Source organism: Sus scrofa, chromosome 5 (genome assembly GCF_000003025.6).
Source record: "Sus scrofa isolate TJ Tabasco breed Duroc chromosome 5, Sscrofa11.1, whole genome shotgun sequence".
In the NCBI taxonomy this organism is placed as follows: Eukaryota; Metazoa; Chordata; class Mammalia; order Artiodactyla; family Suidae; genus Sus; species Sus scrofa.
In genome coordinates this window covers 19980883-20002280 of record NC_010447.5, presented here as the reverse complement: position 1 = coordinate 20002280, position 21398 = coordinate 19980883, and the positions used below count along the sequence as shown (strand labels likewise).

The 21398-nt window shown below is 40.2% G+C and overlaps 1 protein-coding gene across 1 annotated transcript in view; it reads left to right on the top strand.

The window, feature by feature from the left end:
• TESPA1 (thymocyte expressed, positive selection associated 1) overlaps positions 1-21398 on the top strand; it is a 50854-nt gene that overhangs the window by 15196 nt on the left and 14260 nt on the right. The window contains 8 exon segments of the mRNA XM_013997591.2: positions 2658-2707; positions 3330-3383; positions 4127-4163; positions 4710-4808; positions 9402-9610; positions 11302-11796; positions 11799-12109; positions 13424-13517. Coding sequence (XP_013853045.2) covers positions 2658-2707; positions 3330-3383; positions 4127-4163; positions 4710-4808; positions 9402-9610; positions 11302-11796; positions 11799-12109; positions 13424-13517 — 1349 coding nt within the window.

The window sequence follows — 21398 nt, the reverse complement described above, 5'->3', positions numbered from 1 at the left end:
TGGGACTTGGGTAGGGCCATGAAGTTTCAAACCATTATGCTCAGTGAGAAGGCATCAGTAGATCCAGGCTATGTCCTTACATCCATGGTATGTCTCACTTACTCATAGAAAAGCACACATTCCAAGGGTCAGCCTGAGCTGGTCCTCATATAGTGAATATGGAAATGCCTGTCAGGGCACAACTAGAAAATGAAAATGTCACACCCAACAAAAACTTGTATCTAATGAATGATACCAATCTTTCTTTGGACAGACAATGAATTTTATTGTTGGTATTTTTTAATGTAAATTTTGTTGAAGTATATATATATATATATATATATATATATTAGTAGCATTTTTAATATAAATTGTAGTACAACTCGATTGGCACAAGTTTCAGTTATGCTAGAAGAATAAATTCTAATGATCTTCTGAACAGCATAGTGGCTGTAGTTAACAATATGGTATTCAGCACTTCAAAATTTGTTGATAGGGTAAATATCATATTATGTTCTTACTTCAAAAAAAAATTCAAAAGGAAACAAGAATCCTCTGGAAGTTGTTGGATGTATCTGCTCCCTTCATTGGTGATGGATGGTATCAAAGTATTTATATATGTCCAAACTCATCAAGTAACACACACTAAATATATGTAGTTTTGGGGTATCAATTATATCTCAATAAAGCTGTTAAAATATAGCGATATGAATGGTTATTGAAGTATAAAATATGTACTGGAAAATAAACGAGTATTAAATATATGGGTCAGTGAATTTTTTCAAAGGGAATGTATTGATGGAATCTGAAGTGCAATATCGCCAGCACCACAGAATCCCCATCTGTCCCTCCCATTCACTGCCCTGCTTCCGAGGGTAACCAGTACCCTGACTTGCAGCATCATTGATAAGTTCTGAATTTTTTAAACTTTATATAAGTAGAATCATACCATATGCACTGTTTTATGTGTGTTTCATTTGTTCAGCATTATGTTCATCCATATTTTGCATCCAGAAATAAGTCATTCTTTTTCATTGTTATGTAGCATGGATCATGCAATTTATTCATTTTATATTACTAGAGATTTGAGGGTGTCCCAATTCTAGGTTATTATAAATATTATTTCTTCTGATGAACATATACAGGCATTTCCATTTTTTTGCATACCTAGAAGTACAGCAGTAGTGTGTTTTATTGTAGTTATATTCATAGTAAGCTTTAGTAGTTGCATTACTGGGTAGCTACAGCATAAGCATTAAGTGCAGTAGTAAATCTCAGCATCGTAGTAGCTGACTATATTAGTAATCATAGTTCATTTTAGTAGTAATATGAAATATTAACTTAGACTAATATTTGTAATATTTTATATACTAACAAATGTTTGCAGTATTATGTATTTTTATGTAATTATATATTAGGATGAGAAGAATATACTTGTAGTCCTCGTTGTGTTATAAGAGTTACATTCTGAATCGGCTTGAGTATCAGTCCATACTTTATAACATTGATGTATAGTTTTTTCCATGAAGATGTATAAAAATCCAGATTTTAGAAAATACAGTTGATTTTTTCATGACTGAAAGGAAAATACCAACGAAGGATGTCTACATGTGTAGTGATTTGTCTTGCAAAATTTAAACATAGTTTGACCATAGACATTGAATCAGTAAGCCCATTTTCATTATCAAACCTTTCACAAAGTAATCCTCCAATAGCCTGTGAGCTGCCTGGATGGCTGGGTAGTGATAAAGGAGAAGGTTCTTCTAAGACCAGCTCCAACGGATGCGTGCCAGTCAGTTTCCCTGTTAAGTCATTTTAACAACTCTTGTCTGTTCCAGCCTCCCTTTGAGATCCCATCCAAAGCTTCATGTGCAACTTCCATTTTTAAAACTTTCAGGAAAGCCAACTATAAAATTCACTTCCTATCAGTGCTTGAAGGGAACTTAGCTAACAATACTATCTAAGCATCTAAATCTCCTTTCTTAATATTTGAGAACATAGCAGCCCCCAGGAGCCAGGATTGGAATTCAGTGCTCTGGACCCTGTTCAAAGCTCTTTCACGTGTTTTAGACAACAGGTTTCTTCCTTGTTGAAGTTGTTTCTCGTGACCATGTATGCTGATGTCCATCTGTTCTTCTGGTAGAGAGCAGTAAATGTTTGATAAGCCCATAACTCAAAATGTAGAAATGTAATCTCTAACCAAGATGCAGTTCTTGCTACTTCCTGAAAGATGTGATATTCGGCAAGAACATGGCTCAGAGAAAAGGAAGGAGGTGTGAGTAGATACAATGACCTCCTAAGGTTTTTTTTTTTTAATTTCAATATTTGTATCTGTGACATAAAGTTTATGGCATCCAAGCCCCTGCTTCTCAATATATTTCTCCGGTTTTGCCTCCTCATTCTCTTTCCTATTCTACTAACTACTGAACGGTCATCGCGCAGCTGACTGGAGACAGTGTGGTCAGTACTATGACGGCTCAATCTAAAATGCAGTGCGCGCAGTACCTCTGTGAACTTGTCAGTCAAATCATCATTCTTTGTTTTCTGCAACATAAAAGCAATTTAAGTAATACTGACCCTCACTGGAAAATTACGTGAACTTATGGGAGCTATTTGAAGCAAAAGCCCCTTGGAAAATGTAGTGATTTAAAACCTATGCAATTCTTTTTGGTTTTTAGATATTCTGAAGACGGGTTTTTTGAGGAAGCAGGACAGTCGATCTGCAATGGTAAGTAGAGGCTCTATTCTTTCCTCTCTTGTTCTTCTACCTTAGACAGTGACATGATTCTGTGTGACTGGTGTGTGCGTTTGTGTGTGTGAATGTATGCATGCACATGTGTATGTGTGCAGAAGATGCTGACTATCTTTTAACTGCCTGGAGAATCCCTGTTAGTGGTCAGAAGGCAGATCAGGAGGCCCAGAAGATAGAGTAAGCATTGGCTCAGAGCCCACAGGCCGACTAGTCCTCAGAGGTTCTCTTTGGTTGTGGTGCTGAGCTAACAACCACTGCTATGGGCATAGAGCTTAATAAAACATGTGTGTATGTTTATGTGGAGATTGCACACCCCCATGTGCTTAGTCTTTGGCAGAAAATTGTGTACATGACTTTGTGCTATAGGGGACAGGTTAATTATAGCTGAGTGTTTATGTGACTGTTTCTGAATCCAAATATGAATGTGATTTCTGAGGTAGTGTGTGGATAGCTGAGAGCGTAGTTTTGCAAACATATGGATGTATGATGTAATTGTGTGGTTGTAGATGTGCGTACAGGAGTGTGTGTGTGTGTGTGTGTGTGTGTGTGTGTGTGTCTAAACTTGATTTTCTGTGGCCTTTGCCTTATTATTTGACAGGGTGCTCCAGCCATGGAACCAGCTTTGAAGATGACTTGACCCTGGGAGCAGAGGGTAAGTGGCACAGTTCTCTGCAGCTGGGACTGAGGAAGAAGCTATTCATGGGATGAATTAAGGATAAATGGAAGGGGAGAATGGCAGAAAGAAGTGGCCCATCTCTGGGGTCTTATCTGTAGGAAAAGAGCAATCTCATGCTTTAATGTAAAACTTTAATGTAAAGTTTAATTACTACTTTAAATGTAAAACTCAGAAAGCATCACATCCCCAGAAATACTTACCCGCCAGGCTATTGGTCCATAATTGGAGCTTTCCTTTGGCCCCTGGGAAGATAACATAAAATCACCCTTACATTGGCTGCCCAGACATCTTTGGTATGATTTTCTGTACAGGGAGCCCAAAGCAGTCTGAGTGCTGGGTGTAAGCAAGACTGCACTGTAGGAAGATCAGGGCTGGAATAAGGGATGGAGGTACAGCCACCTACTAGGGTCTTCTGGGACCAGAGAAATGCATGTGGTGAGACAGGAGCTCTAGCCTCCTCAGAACAGAGAAAATCTTGCCTAGACACCAGGCATAGTTCAGAAGTTCAGTCTTGGGGCCAGTTTTGCTCTGCCATATGTGTCTGCCTTCCAGGTCTGTGTTTGATAATCTTTAGATACTTCCATAAAGAGCAGAGTTCATGGGGTTCAGGAAGCCTATAGTTGTGGCAGAGGGGGCTGAGTTTTACGTTCAGAAGGACCGTTTAGGTGATCTTCATTTTCCCTTCTAACTTTCTCTTTGCCTTTCTGTTCCTTGTCCAGCCACACTGTTGGCCGCCAACAGCAAACTCTTCTCCAGGTAAGTGTTAGGTTCAGCCAGGCTGAACAATGGCTCCTTCAGGAGCTACTGAACTGGGGTAGGTGTCAGAGTCAAAGAGATAAACACCAAAAGCTGGAGTTTCCACAGTGGCTCAGTGGAAATGAATCCAACTAGGAACAATGAGGTTGCGGGTTCAATCCCTGGCCTCGCTCAGTGGGTTCAGGGTCTGCCGTCGCCGTGAGCTGTGGTGTAGGTCACAGACATGGCTCGGATCTGGCGTTGCTGTGGCTGTGGCATAGGCCAGCGTCTACAGCTCCTATTAGACCCCTAGCCTGGGAACCTCCATATGTCACAGATGCAGCCCTAAAAAGACAAAAGACAAAAAAACAAAAACAAAAACAAAAGCTGAAGATTCACAATAGAGAGTGAGATTTTCCAATGAAGAATGAAACCGTAGATGGCACTTTTACAGTAGACAGTTCAAAGGTACCCAAGAGGGAGTGAATATGCCCCACAGAGTATGTCTTGCAACCAAGGTACAGACTGCTTACCAGATTAGTGTGATTTCAGCTTTGATCCCTGCAGGAGTTTCCTGGAGACAGCCCGGCTTGGACAGCTACGGGATCTTGGCTGCAGTTTGGCTTCTAGCAGCATGACTGGTGGGACCAACAAGACTAGTTCCAGGTAGGCACTGAGTTTGGCAGGGCTGTAGGGATGGGGAAAATGAGAAGCGGAAGAGAACAGAACTGAGAACCACTGCCAGTTTTTTTTCTGGGATGTTTTACTAGAGCTTTTATGGAGTCACATACTTGAGAAGTATGAGCATATTTGCTTCAAGAATGGTAGGGGCTTCAGAGGAATCTACGGCATGGAGCTGGATGCTGTGTGTGAAGTACAGGTATCTCTTCCCCCGAACATTATACTCCAGGAATTTGTACAAGGAAGTGGTACTGATACCATCATAGATCCTGCACTTATAATAAGTGTACAGTAAATAATGAATAAATGGATTGAGTGACTGAATGATCGATTGAGACAATAAATCTCGATTCATTCAGGCAATTTTGTATCCCCAAAATGTGGGCCAGGCAATGACTGTATGGAATTGGAAGATGAAGCAGAGAAAGAGCTTGCCCTCAGGATTTCAACAGTCCTATAGGGTGATTGAAACATGCACACAAATTACTTTAAAACAAGTTGGAAAACATGATGGAAAGTGATGAAAGCTATTGTTGTATAATAAAAACTTGTTTGGAATTTGGATTCAAGGTTTGAATTCAAACTTATTAACTTACTGTCTTTAGTGATTTGTCCGCACTGAGTTTTAGCTCTGGCCACACCCCATTTCAGCTAACACAGAACCTCCGGAGGTGAGACTCAAACATCTACATTTTTAAAAAATTTTTTATCAAAGTATTTACAGTGTCTCAGGTGTTCAGCAAAGTGTGGTTCAGATAGACGGTTAGGAGTTCCCGTCATGGCTCAGTGGTTAACAAATCTGACTAGGAACCATGAGATTGCGGGTTCAATCCCTGGCCTCACTCAGTGGGTTGAGGATCCGGCGTTGCTGTGAGCTGTAGTGTAGGTCGCAGATGTGGCGCAGATCCTGCGTTGCTGTGGCTGTGGTGTAGGCTGGCAGCTGTAGCTCCAATTAGACCCCTAGCCTGGGAACCTCCGTATGCCATGGGTGCAGCCCTAGAAAAGAAAAAAGAAAAAAAAAAAAAGATAGATGGATAAATAGATATTCTTTCTCAGATTCTTTTCTATTATAGATTATAACAAGATATCAAATATAGTTCCCTGTACTATATAATATGTCCCAGCTGTTTATTTTATATACAGAAGCTTGTTCCTATTAATCTCACACTCCAACTTTATCTCTCCCCATCCCTTTTGTTAACCATAAATTTGTTTTCTACATCTATGAGTCTGTTTCTGCTTGGTAAATAAATTCATTGTATCATTTTTTAATACTCCACATATAAGTGATATCATGTGATATTTTTCTGTATCTGTCTGTCTTACTTAAGTATGATAATCTCTAGGTCCATCCATGTTGCTGCAACGATGGCATTATTTCATTCTTTTCATGGCTGAGTAATATTCCATTTTATGTATACCACATCTTCTTTATCCATTCATCTGTCAGTGGACACTTAGTTTGCTTACATGTTTTGGCTATTGTAAATAGTGTTGCTGTGAACATTGTAGTGCATGTATCTTTTAGAATTAGAATTTTCCTCTTTTCCAGATGTATATACAGGAATGGGGTTGCAAGATTATATGGTAACTCTATTTTTAATTTTTTAAGGAACCTCCATACTGTTCTCCATAGTAGCTGCACCAATTTACATTCCTATCAGCAATGTAGGAGGGTTGCCTTTTCTCCACGCTCTCTCTAGCATTTATTATTTGTAGCCTTTTTGATGATGGCCATTCTGACTAATGTGAGGTGATACTTCACTGCAGTTTTTATTTGCATTTCTCTAATAATTAGTGATGTTGAGCATCTTTTCATGTGCCTTTTGGCCGTCTGAATGTCTTCTTTGGAAAAACATCTATTTAGGTCTTCTGCCCATTTTTTAATTAGGTTGCTTTTTTATATTAAACTGTATGAGCTGCTTCTATATTTTGGAAATTAATCTCTTGCTGGTGGCATCCTTTGCAAATATTTTCTCCCAGTCCATAGGTTGTCTTTTCATTTTGTTTATGGTTTCCTTTGCTGTGCAAATGCTTTTAAGTTTAATTAGGTCCCGTTTGTTCATTTTTGCTTTTGCTTCCTTTGCCTTATGAAACAGATCCAAAAAAATGTGTTGCTACAGTTTATGCCAAAGGGTGTTCTGCCTCTGTTTTCTTCTAGGAGTTTTATGGTTTCTGTTCTTATGTAACAGTCTTTACCCATTTGGGATTTATTTTCTTTATGTGATGTGAGAAAATGTTCTAATTTCATTCTTATACATGTAGCTGTTACAGTTTTCTCAGCACCACTTATTAAAGAGACTGTCTTTCCCCTCTGTATATTCTTGCCTCCTTTATTGTAGATTAATTGACCATAAGGGCACAGGTTTATTTCTGGGCTCTCTAGTCCTAGCTAAAATTTTCACTGTGTTCATCTCTCTTTTCCCTAGTTGTTTAGCATTCTTATTATTAATGTTTTGAACTATTTCTCTGGTAAATTATTCATGTTTCATTCCTTATTTTTTCTCTTGTTCTTTAGTTTGAAACAAATTCCTCTGTCTTCTCATTTTGCTTAACTTTCTCTGCCCATATAAAATCAGGTGAAGTTGGGATAGTTACCTATCCCGGTCTTGAAGAGGTGTGCATATGAAGGAGTATGCCTATACAGTCTGCATGTGCCCAGGGGCTTTGGTGGGAGAGCTGGATCTGAAGTCACATCTTCCCACAGGGTGTGCAGGACCTTAGGGGAAGGTGTGCTGCAGGTGGAGGGGCTAGAGCCAGGGCCCGGTGTGAGCCACGGCTCTTCCCATGCTCAGTGGCTTACACTACCCTGTCTGGGGCAAGATCGTGTCCTAAGTTGTTGAAGCAGAATCCCCGAGGGTCAGGTCCAAGCTGGTTCCATTCCTTCTAAGCGTGTGCTTTCCCCCATCCCTGCATTGGTACCTTTGCCCCAGCAGGGAGCAGGACTGGAGCAAGAAAAGCAGGAGCAGGTGCCCACTCTGGAGCAGTCCTGGCATAACAGTAAGAGTTTGAGATCACTTCAGTCTCCCTTCTCTGTGAGTGCCAGTAAAGGCTGCCATCACCCCATTCAGATGTAGTGCCAGGTCCAAGCCAGCCCCATCCCCCTCACCTACACGCTCTCCTCAGTCATGGCCGCCTTCACCCTACCCTAGTGGAGAGCTGCACCGTGGAGGAAGAAGAGCTGGAGTGGGTGCTCAGTGTAGGTCTCAGGAATCCCCTGGCACTCTCAGTCTCCTTCCTCCTCCTTGTTTCGGGGGTAAGCAGATATGTGCACACTCTTCATGGGCGAAGTCTAGGGTTCTTACAGCTCTCCTGTCAGTTCCAGGGATTTTCAAGCCAGCTAATGGGACTCCTCTGCCAAGTATCAGACCTCAGAGCTGGGGTGCCCAGCTTATGATTTGAACCACCCACCCCCAGGGAGGATCTCTGAGCCCATGTAATCCCCCTCCTACTCCCTGTCCCCTTCTAGGGGTGCAGGTCCTGACCTACCATTTTTATTTTCTCTTCCTACGCAATTTCATGTAGATGTTTCTTTACAGCCTTGGTTGCCTAAGAGTCTTTCTGCTAGTCTCCAGTTTGTTTTTAGCAAGAATTTCTCCTGATGTAGTTGCACTTATGATGTGCTCATGGGGGGAAGTGAGCTCAACATCTTCTTTCTTTGCCACTTTGATCTCCACCCTCCTCAGTGATCTGCTTTATGCCCACAGTTCAGATAAGGTGACTTAGGACTATGGAGACAAAATTAGCACCTAGGAGGAAAGCACAAGAATAGATCTAGGGATTCCAATTATTCTGCTATTAATTGAACAAGATAACCTTGGTTTGGATCAAAAAGCCTAGCGTCCTTTCTGAAGGGAGGAACAGTGATTAGACAAAGCTTCAAATAGCTCACAGTTCCCCTACCCCCATCTGTAACAGGCAATTATTGAACTCTAGTGTCGCCCAGCTTGGTGCTACAAAGATTTGGATGTAAACATATATGTTGGTGCTATACCAAGAGAGAGACAGATAGATAGAGACAGAGTTCTTGATCCAAAGGGTCCTACTTCTCAAAATTAGGTTTTGCACATAACCTGTGTTAAAAGGTTTTTATCCTCAGGGTGAAAATAAAATGAGTTTGATGTTACTTACAAACTCATCACCTGGCTAGTCCACACAGCCACTGGTGCAAGCTGGGTAGCAAGTTAGAAAGCACTTGGCCAAAGCCAGGTGTGTCATAGTATGTGCAAGTGGAAACTGACTGGTTAATAACACAACCACAGAATTCTTTGCATCTATACTGCTTTTGATTTTTCAAATCCATCTCATAGCAAATTTTCACTCATCTGCAATTACTATACTCAGTTGTTCCAAGTACTGTTACAGACTCTCATTCAATTGCTAAACCAGGGCTGGATTGTAATCGCCATGTTTCAGACAGAGAGTTTAGATTCAGAGAAGTGAAAGCTTTCTTCAGTCACAGTGGTCTATAGGGAAATGGCCAGAAAGGCATCTCAGTCTCCTGACAGTTTTTCTAGATACTCTGGATTACCCCGTGCCTCAAAGTTGCCCTTGTTTACCCAAACTCCCTCTTTTTAGCATCTCAGAGATTCTGGACAAGGTGCAAGAAGATGCAGAAGATGTCCTTTTCAGTCTGGGTTTTGGCCAAGAGGACCACAAAGACACTTCCCGGATTCCTGCCCGATTTTTCACCACCCCCTCTCAGGCCAAGGGCATTGATTTCCAGCTCTTCCTGAAGGCCCAGGTGCGGAGGATTGAGATGGAGGACCCTTGTCTCATGCTGGCCAGTGAGTGTTAACCACGGACCCATGCCCTGCTTTTCTTCCAGCCTCCAGACATTCATGGCAGGAATCAATGACTCTAAATCCTACTTTCTCTTAGTCAACTTCATTCAACCCTTTGTCTCTTAGGTCTGTTTCTTCCTATATTGTCTTCAGTGAAGATGGAGAATTTCAACTTCTGCTTCTCTCGCTGAAGGACGATTTCTTCAGGAGGTCTCATCACGATAACCTTCCTTAGATCTTCTTTCCTTTAGCTGAATCAAATGGAACAACGTCTTTAAATCTTATCCCCATTTTCTCTTTCTTTTTTTTGCCATTGAATTCAAAGAGGAATTTATTGTAAAAAAGGGACTGACATTTGAGGTATTGGGAAAAACTAAACTTGAGAAGTTGTGGACTTAAAAATACCATTTTCTTATTTCTTAATTGGAGTTATCTAATGTTCTCCATTTATAGCCACTACATTAAAAATAATTTCCATTTAGGGCAGTGGTTCTCCAAGTTAAGAATGTTAAACTATGCAGGAGTTTATAAAACATCCATATTCATATGCTTTTTCTCTCAGAGCAGGTGGTAGGGGGTGCTCAGGAATATTTATTTTAAACAAGCACCCCGATGATTTTTCTATGTAATCCTTCGATTACACATCTAGGGAAACAATGATTTAAGCTGTCCTGATTCCCTACTAAGGAAAGACATGAGGAGGCTTTTCTACCTCTAAGAGGAATATAAGACTAATTTATTCTGTATGTGAGAATATATTTCAAATTATATTCTTTTACAGCCCCCCCAATATATGGTGTTTCTGACAGTGTTGTTTCATAGTCTTTGAATCAGATGCAACTTAAAACTTTAGTAAAACTACACTTGAAAGCTCCACCTACTGAAACAAGGGTTTTGAGTTGGAGAATTTTCACAACCATTTTAGATGATTTTTATGCACACTAAAGACTGAGGATGATTTATGGAATTTCTTTTATGTGCTGGATACATAATCAGATGTTAAATTCTGGAAGAACAGTCTCTAGGCAAGAGGAACGGATCCTTTAGGACACTTAGAGTTTAATGGATATACTGTTTATAATGGCACTTTGTAACTATAGATGTGCACATGAAATACCAAAGGATACTGTTAAGATGCTTGAGATACAGCCTGAGATTCCCAAATTCCCAAATGGTGCTGATGCTACTGGACTACTGCCCGCACTTGGAGAAGCAATGTTTAGTAGAAGTAATACAGTCAATCTTAATTTATCTACCCTGTCCATTGCCTAGTAATTGCTATCCCTCAAATTTGCTGCTACCAGGAATCCTTCTATAACCCTAAAGTTTTCCTACCACCTAAGAAAATAATGTTAATTTTTCCCATTTTTAGTCATGTTTATCATCCAAAGCAAACACTATAATAGAGACCGTTGTATACCGACAGCAGAAAGGATGTGCTAAATTAATATATAGAAAAGTTTCTCATCCTGTATAGAAGTAATCTTTAGACTGCTTAGATTAGGGAGTCGAAAAGTCAAGAAGCTCTAGAAAGGAAATCCCAGGTGTCAGAAATCTAAATGGGAGAAAAACAGGCAGAGCAATTGACACCATCTTTCTGAATTTTGAGCTTTAGGGAGATTATTGAAGGGAAAGATTCAAGAAGTAATTTTCTAATGACCCCTGGACTCACTTTCTTCAACCCTTGTCTGCAGGCAGGTTTAAGCAAGTGCAAACACTGGCCGTCACTGCCGATGCCTTCTTCTGTCTCTACTCCTATGTGTCTAAGACACCTGTCCAAAAGTTCACACCATCCCACATGTTCTGGAATTGCAACAACGCAACTGATGTGCCATGCATCAAGATTCTGACCCCAGAACCTGAACCTCACTCACCCAGAGAGCGCCTCCGGAAAGCCATCTCCAAAATGTGCCTGTACACATGCCCACGAGATCGGCTCTCACCACCTGACAACACCCCTAAAAGGAACAGTTTAGACCAAGTGGTGTGGGAGGTGATGGACAGAGTGAGAGGAGAGAAGTTGGTCCTCCAGCAAGACCCTGGGTTTGGGCCAGGCCCATGGGGAGATCCTGTGCCCCCTGTCAGGGATACAAAGCTGCCCACTTCTTCCTGTCCATGTGTCCTCTGCCCTAAAGAGGAAACACAGCAGGGGATGTCTACAACGCAAGCATCAGCACAAACTTGGGATTCTAACCTCGGATACCCTGTTGCACACATTCTCTGCCCAGAGCAGATCTACAGTGGAATGCAGACCCTGCTCAGGTAAAGAGAGAGATGTGGGGTCTACAGGCCACCAGTAAGGAAATCCACTCAGCCAAAGATGAGACCTTCTGGAAGAGAAAGAGCAGAGCAAGAAAGAGCCTGTTTCAAAAGAATCCCATGGGCAGGAAGGTTAAATCGCTGGACCTGTCCATCATCCAACAGAAATGGAATCCTAGCCAAGAGAAAACAGAACTGCACCGATCTCTAACCCAGCAGCTGCAAGACACTTTTGACTTGGAGGTGAGTGGCTTGGAAGTGAGGGGGAGGCTGGCAGAGAAAGTCTCTGGATTCTAGCCCTTGGGTGAAGGAAATCCATGTTCCCATTCCTTGCCAGATATACCAATTCTTGAATTACATTCAGAAATCTTTGGTCTTGAGATAGAAATTGATGGAAGATAATATGAGAAAAAGATTGTGTGTGTGTGTGTGTGTGTGTGTGTGTGCGTGTGTGTGTGTGTGTGTGTGAATGACTGGGCCACTATGCTATCTATACAGCAGAAATTAACACAACACTGTAAATCAACTATATTCTAATAAAAAAATAAAGTTAAATAAATCTTTGGGAATGGGTTAATACAGGAGGAAGGAGAAAGAGAAATGGGCCTCCTTTCTCAAGAGCATCCAGGTTTCTAGCACTGTTTTTCTAATTCTTCATCCAATCTGATCGTTAATGAAGCTCCTCATCAAGTACACCTGCCCCTATCGATAGGTTTGTGGGATCTACACAAGAGTACAGATAGAGGCCAGTTATACACTAGGCTAAACACTGTTAAATGAAACATCTTCTCTTCTGCCTTGACAAGTATGTAATCATAAAGACCTGGAAGTTCAGGTTCCAATCTGGAATTTCCACTCTTGGGACTTCAGTGCTAGAACAAGGCAGTGGGGGCAGAGCTACTCCCCAGCCCCAGCCTGTCTCTTTCTCTTCCCATGCCCAGGTCGGTCCTGTACCCTAAGGGATTTCGCACACACATATGTGAACACCCCAGCCTGCATATCCAAACGCCACACACCCCTTCCCACAGACAAAAGCATCCACTGGTCGTCCACTCAGGCCTGGGAGTGCAAACTCTAGGAGAAAGGCTGGCCCTTGAGAAAACAGACACCCAGAAACCAATGCATTTCTCTAAAATAGGTTTGAGGATATATGAGTAGCATTTGGGGAGATTCTGGGTATCCAGAGCATGTTCTAGAAGGAGTAATGCAAGATCAAAATGCACACATCCTCCAGGTCCACCAGCTCTTCATCCCGTGAACTCTAACATTCAGGATTCCTCTTGCCAGGGTCTAGAGATAGTAATGCTATCAAGTGCTGGGGTCTCAAGAGAAAATTCTCAAATCTTTGCCACAAGAGAAGCTTTAATGATTTGCATGGGTGTCCCCTCTCTTTGGATGTGGAGCTGCTCCTGCCTTCCTCACTACCAGGTTTCTAGCACAAGAGAAGAGGCCAAGTCTCTCAAGTACACTCAGCCTCCTTCCCCTACAGCTACCTGCCAGCTTCCACCTTTCTCCACTACTGGCGCTGACTGAATTCTGCCGGGGTCTTGGTTACAGGTGCAAAGCGACAGTGAGGAGGAGGATAGCCATTGGCCCATCAGACCCAGGAACTCCCACTTCTACCAGACTTTTGCTGGCAAAGACTCAAGAAGTAAGTGGGCCCTCTCTTTCTCTCTGGTTCTCAAACCTGGCTGCCCATTGTAAGACCATGGGAGGATTTTTTTAAATATTCACAATGAAGGGTCCCACATCCTGCCTTCTGATTCAATTTATATGGCCTGGACACCAGGGGCTGGTTTCTAAGCTCCTGAGGTGATTCTATTACAGCTGGGTAAATACTTCTTAGATCAGTCATTCTCCGACTTGAGCCTCAAAATCAACTGGAGGGCTTGTTTAAACTACAGATGGCTAGGTCCTAACTCCCAGAGTTTCTGATTAAATAGGTCTGGACAGGGCCTGATAATCTGCATTTCTAACAAGTTTTCAGGTGATGTTGATGCTGCTGGCCTGGAGATCACCATCTGAGAACTGTTGTGCTGTGGGATAGTCTGTGTAATCTTAATATTCAAAATGTAGTCTGCAGACCAGACGTATTAACATCACTCATCATCATTTGTTAGAAATGTAGAATTCCTGCCCCTCCACACCCCAAGTCCTGATGAATCACTATTTTATTAAGAGCCTTCAGCAATTCACTTGCACATGGAAGTTTGAGAAGCATCATTGTGGTTGTACCACCAGGTAAGGAGCAACCATGGAGATTTACCCCAGCACCTGCTTTTCTAATTAGCCCATATCATTGGATTTAGGAAAGATTCCTCAATGTACCTCACAACTATGTTCATTTAGGCTCTGGAGTTCCTTTCTGCAGCTAGGGTTTGATTACATAGCTCTCCTTCCCTCTTACAAAAGAACAATGAATCTCACATAAGTCTTTCCTCCAGATGTGAAATTTGAGTATTAACTCTTTTAGAGCTGTCCTTCATATTTTTTGTTGTTGTTGTTGTTGTTTGTTTTTTACATTTTGGCTAAAGATTTATTATTAAACTAGGCAGAAATTAGTGTGTCCTGGTGTTCTGCCTTATCCCCTAGGACTACAGAGAAGATGGCCTCAGGGATAATGATTTTTCCAAGGTACTAGGAATTGAAATGTTTCTTGAATCAAGTAAATGAATCATCTTGCTTAGCATTCCCTCCATTTTTAATGTCTTAGTACTATTTACTGCACATACTACCCTGATAGCTTTTTGGATAACACCAGAATTTCACTATTACGGATCCAGAATCACAAGGTCTTTATGACCCTAATTCCTTTCACTCTAATTATGTATAGTTTTAAGGCCCTAATCACTCTTCTTTCTCTCTTACCCATTACCTTCATCTCCAGGTATATAGATTGTATATATCCATCACTTACAAAAGAGGTAAATAGCAGAAGACAGCAATATACTATATGTTGAGTTTAGGATATTGAATCAAATGACCTACCCCATACTAGCTCAATGATCTTGCAGAAATCATTTAACTTTTGTTTGTTCCTATGATACTTTGCAGGGACTATGTAGAAGTAATGTAACACATTGGAATAACTTATAATATTGCTACTACTGATAATGATGATAATTTTAGAAAAGGTAATCATTGGAATGAAATATTTAGATCAGTGGTTCTCAATCTTGAAACCTTTAAAAAAAAAAAAAAAAAAAACTCTTTCCTGGACCCCACCCAACAGAATTAAATACAAATCTCTTAGGTTAGCACTTTGGGCATGATTGTTTATTCTTCTTTAAAAGCTTTCCTAGTGTTATCAGTTACCCAAAATGTAGTAGATTAAAGGCAAATGTATTTATTATTTCTCACTATTTTGTGGGTTTACTGGGGGGCTTCTGCTTCTCTCACTTGGGTTCACTTCCCCAGATGCTTTTGGCTAGTTGACTGGGCTGAACGAGAAGGTCAAAAATAGGCCCACCCACAATGTTGCTGACCTTGGTGCTGAACCTCAGTCCTGAGTGTCCGCCCGTTGCTCTCTCCATGTGCTGAGTCATTCTTCAGTAGTCTAACTTGTCTTTCTTACGAGGATCTTCAACAAGAACTGAAGTTGCAATGCCTTTTTTTAAGGATATGTTGCAGGTTGCAACGTGTCTCCTCTACCACATGTTATTGGTCAAATCAAATTACAGATTCAAAAGAAAGGAAACAGACTTTACTTTTTTAATAAGAGTGGCAAAGTCACACTGTGAAGAGGCATGTGGGATGGGAGGGTTTTTGTGGTCATCTTTATAAACAGTCTATCACAGATAGAGATTCTAGTGCCTGGTGAGGGTTAAGAATGACTAGTTTAATTAAAGAGCTTTATCCTTGCCCATTAAAGATGCCCTGAGGGTAGGCTCTCATTTTCAAACTCATCAAAAATCAGCCACAGAGTACAAAATTTGAAAAGAAAGTTAACTGCTAGATTTGTCAAATTCAAATAGAAAATGTGGAATATATACTCCACAGCTAGGTTCCCCTGCCAAAAAAAAAATTAATTTAGTCTAAAATACTAAACTTTGTTCAAATGTTATTTGTCCAGCAGATGTCAGCCTCACACAAGAAAATGCTAAAATGTCCAGCAAAGCAAGCGATGCAGGAACTATGTGATTAATTATACCTTTCTAGATAATTCATGTGATACCCAAGACATCAGTTCCTCTCACAAACTTCTTCCATGTTTGACTAAAAAACAGTATACAAATAGATTGGAATTCAGTTGCCAGGGAGGAATTTTCTGGGAGTTATCCTTTTTTTTTTTTTTTGAAAGGGCCGCACTTGTGACATATGGAGATTCCAGGCTAGGGGTTGAATCGGAGTACAGCCACCAGCCTACGCTGTAGCCATAGCAATACCAGATCCAAGCCGTGTCTGTGACTTACATCACAGCTCATAGTAATGCCAGATCCCCGACCCACTGAGCAAGGCCAGGGATCAAACCCACATCCTCAAGGATATTAGTCAGATTCGTTTCCGCTGTGCCACAACAGGAACTCCTGAATCATACATTTTAAATAAGTAACTAGATTCCATTTTCTGCAAGGGTGAAGGGATTTCATTACAGCAAGAGTTATTGTGCTTGGAGATGTTGTATTTCACTTATTCTAAGATATAAGTTTTTCTACATTTTAATATCTCTGAAGTAGAATGGGTCTAACAACTGGCAGTGTCAGCAGATATAATTTTGTGTGTGTATGTATGTATAATTTTAATAAGGATGTAAACTTTGCATATAAGTGTTATTAAGGAGGCAAATATATGTAATTAAAAGTCTTAAAAATGGTAGCTTATAAGATTCAATGAAACACAGTAACTTTAGAAATTAAATGCACTTAGTCTCTCAGGTAAATTAGGAGATGATTTTTGTAGGTTTTCCTTTTATGATTCCCTAGAAGAATGATAGATCTCTTTCACTGAGGCAGGGGATTACAGTAGTTCCCAAATAATTCCAATGTTCTATGAGTTGTTTAATAATCTTCTCACAAAGCTATAAACTATTTCTCTCAATCATCCTTTAAAAGATCACAAGGAGTGAGGAATAGCTATGAAATAGCTCAGTACTGCCAAGAGCAAAGACTGCATGAGAAACATGGGTAGAGAAGTTCACTTATCACCATCAAAGGCAGAACTAGAGGGACATATATACTACCCCTTCCAGGGTCTGTCAGTATCTCCTAGGGTCCCTCCACCTAGCTCCAGGGATTAATCTACTACTTGTTATCAGGCACAGGAAAGGTGCAAGCATGGATGGAAAGTGGTAGCAGCATCTAGCCGGTCACTTGTCGAGTTGTACAGTCCTCATGTTGCACAAAGGCATTCACTTGAAAAGGAAAATAAGGGTTGGAACTCAACTCTACTGAGTTTATCTTCCAAAATCTCAAGGGTCTTCATCTTCTGAGACGGAATTTCTTATTCCCCTAATTTATCTACATAAAGTGAGTGTCTTTCTGTAATTACGCAAAGGCACTTTTTCTGTTAAAGATATGGTCCCCAGCTATCAGCTTTCTTCTCTCCCATGGTATCACTTAGTATCTGCCAGATAAGTCCTAATCTTCCTCCAAGTTCCTGGCAAAGAATGACCCTCATCATTCTTCATAATTTGCACCATGCTCAAGAATTTCAAATTCACAACCCTCTTACTGGTGCACTGTTGCTGTTAAAGTATTTGACCTTTACCACATTTATAAGAAGCAGGGTCAAGAAGGTTTCTATTTGTGTTTGTTTGTTTGTTTGTTTGTTTTATTAGGTCTGAGATAGCATAAGACAATGTATATTCTATTTGTGAAATGATCATATCTAGAGGTTTCGTTTTATGGTCAACTCTGCTGGTGGCAGTGGAAGAAGAGATGAGCGTGATGGGTGGGGAGGCTGGTGCAGAGCATAGATAAGGGAAAAAATTAGACTGAGACAATCCCAAACAGTGGGTAACTCAGTGCACTATCTGTTTGTGAGCCAAGTAGCTACAGACTTGCTCTTTGACATAAGATCTTCCTATATGATAATATTAACAACAAACACATATATAGTGCTTATTACATGTCATACACTACCCTTAGCACTTTATAGGAATTAAAAATCATTTAATCTTGTGATATAAGTTCCCCATCTTATAGATGATGACACTGGGCACAGTTATTTTTATACCAAAATAAATTCTGAAAAGTGACTATCAGATAGGAAGTATAAGGAGAAATGGGAAAAGGGAGAGGGGAGGGAGAGAGAACATCATGAGAATGTGATGATTATTTTTCTGCCTCATTTACAATTCTTACCAAGATCATTTGTGTCTGTTGGGGAGATATAATTAAAAACAAAGTCTTCCGCCACCCAGAAACCCTCTTCAGGAGGATATAAGAGAAAGAAAACAGCTTTGTTTTTGAATGAGCACTAAACCAGAATATGATGTGCATCACGGACAATTCATAAAGAGATTGCAAAGACAGAAGGAAAGCTTATCCTCCTATATAGCCAAGAAGATACAACGCATTATATATATGTTGTCAAAATAAACAGTAACTAGTCCTCAGGTAAGAGGATTGACAGCACCACTTTTCACATATAGTGTTTATCCTAGATTCGCCTGGTAACTGAAGTGGACAACTGTATTAACTAGTTGCTTTTATTCAGTGGAAAAATAAATACCTCTCATATTTTTATGGCATACGGTGGTTTTGCTGTTGGAGCCAAGCACTTAAAATTAGACTCCTACCCTCCCATGAAGGGAGGTGGGGATGCCATAACCCTTAATCATTACATTTCAAATCAATGGCTTCTATATTCTTGAGAAAGACATTTTTGATTTGTAATGGTGGCAAGAGGCTTGTTTTTTTTTTTTTTAATTTTATGTACATGTCAAAGAGACAAATAAACAACTTACATGTTTTCTAAAAAAAACATGCTTTAACCAGCCAGGTGAGTGTCCTGCCCCTGTGTGATACTCCTCTATGGCCCTGCCAAAGTGAGCAGGCAAGCATAGACCACACAGGATGCTCCTTCAGTGCATAGCTCTGAATTTCTGGGTCCCACAAGTCTGAAACCATCAGAGAGACAGTTCTTAGCAGGCTACCACCCCTAGGGAACTGCACAAACAACAAACTGAAACACTTCTTCAATCTTCCTGAGAAAAAAGGCATTTTTACTTATCCTGAACTCAGCCTGAGGAATAGGCTTCAAGTTTATCACATATCCCAGATGCTAGAGAAGTATCCTCAGGGAACACTGGCCCAGGGATACCATCTCTGTACTCTTACCTAGCCTTGTTACAGCTTGCCAATACCTCGATTATGGTGCTTATATACTCACCTGGACCTCAGATTTTTGCAACATTTACTAAGGCAATACCTCCAGTGCTCTTGGCCTGGAAGCCTGAAGAGTCTACAATTACAGTCCCACTAAACTGTATTTATCAGCATATCTTAAAAGCTGCTGCCTGAGGGTCTAACTTCCAATCTACCCAAAACTAGGTGCTGACGAAGATCCCTCCCCCGGAACCCTCACAGATTATGGCACACTTCCAACAACTGGGATTTATCAAGAATAAATCTGGCTGCTTAGACAAGCACAAAGGTTTGAGAGACAACCAAGAACTAGGGTAAAGTTAAATGATAAGATTCATCTCCTACACAAGGCCACTCTTTCAAGACTGAGAGACATAGCCATTTCACTTAACCAATAGAAACAAACACAGAGTCAAGCAAAAATGAGGAGACAGAGGAATATGTTTCAAATGAAATAAAAAGATTAAAAAAAAAACAGAAAAAACCTCAATAAAGTGAAGATGAGTAATTTACTGCAAAAATATTCAAAGTGATGGTCATTAAAATGCTCATCAGGAGTTCCTATTGTGGCTCAGTGGTAACAAATCTGACTAGTATCCACGAGGACACAGGTTGGATCTCTGACTTTGCTTCAGTGGATGAAGGATCTGGCATTGCCATGAGCTGTGGTGTAGGTCACAGACACCGTTTGGATTTGTGTTGCTATGGCTGTGGCATAGGCTGGCAGCTACAGCTCCAATTTGACCCCTAGCCTGGGAACTTCCATGTGCTATATGTGCAGCCCTAAAAAGACAAAAAATAAAATAAAATATAAAATGCTCACCACACACAGGAGTGGATAAACACAGTGAGAACTTTAACAAAGTAATAGATAATAAAGCACAAAACAGAAGTCACAGATTTGAAGTATACAATAACTGAACTAAAAAGTACACTAGTATTGTTCAATAGCAGACTGGATAAAGCAGAAGAAAGAATCAGTGGTCTGGAAGACATGGCAGTGGAACTGACCCAAACAGAGCAGCAAAAAGAAAAAAGAATTTTTTACAGCAGATATTGATGACATTGTAAATTAACTATAATAATTTTTTAATTAAAAAAAGAATATTAAAAATGAAGATGGTTTAAAGGACCTATGGGACAACATCAAGAGGAAAAACATTCAAATTATGAGGGTATCAGAAGGAGAAAAGAGAAAGAAGATAAGAGAGTATATTTGAAGAAATAATGGCTAAAGATGTCCCTAACTTGGGGAAGGAAACAGACATCTAAATTCAGGAAGCCCAGAGTGTTCTAAACAAGATGAACACAAAGAGACTCACATGAAGATTATAAATAAAATGTCAAAAATTAAAGAGAGAATCTTAAAAGTAGCAAGAGAAAAACAACTTTTTATGTTTAAGCAAACCCTCATAAGACTATCAGCCAGTTTCTCAGCAAAAACTTTTCAAGCTGGAAGTGGCATGATATAGTCAAAGTATTGAAAGAAATAAATTTCCAACCAGAAACACTTTCCAGACAAACAAAGGCTCAAGGAGTTTATTACCACTAACCTGACCTTGCAATAAGGGCTAAAGAAATGTCTTTAAGTTGGGAAAAGAAAAAAAAGGAGCTAATTAGTAACAGGAAAACACATGGAAGTAAACATCTCACTGGTAAAGGTAAGTTTTATCTTTACTAATATATATAAAGGTAAATATATATTAAACATAGTGGATTAATCACTTGTAAAGCCTGTATGAAGGTTAAAAGATAAAACTAGTGAAAATAACTAGAACTAAAATAATTGGTTAAGGGATACACAAAATTAAGAATTATAAAATGTGAGATTAAAAACTCAAAATGTGAATGGAAAGTTTAAATGTAGAGTTTTAGAATGCATTCAAACTTAGCTTGCTATGGAGTTCCCATCATCATGGCTCAGTGGTTAACGAACCTCCTGACCAGTATCCATGAGGATGCAGGTTTGATCACTGGCCTTGTTCAGTGGGTTAAGGATCTTGTGTCACCATGAGCTGTGGTGTAGCTCATAGACGTGGCTCAGATCCCAAATTGCTGTGGCTGTGGTATAGGCCTGCAGTTGTAGCTGCAATTTGACCCCAGCTGAGGAACCTCCATATGCCATGGGTGTGGCCCTAAAGAGACAAACAAAACAAAACAAAACAAAACAACCTTAACTTGCTATCAACTTAAATATATAAAAACTCTCAACAAAGTGGTCATAG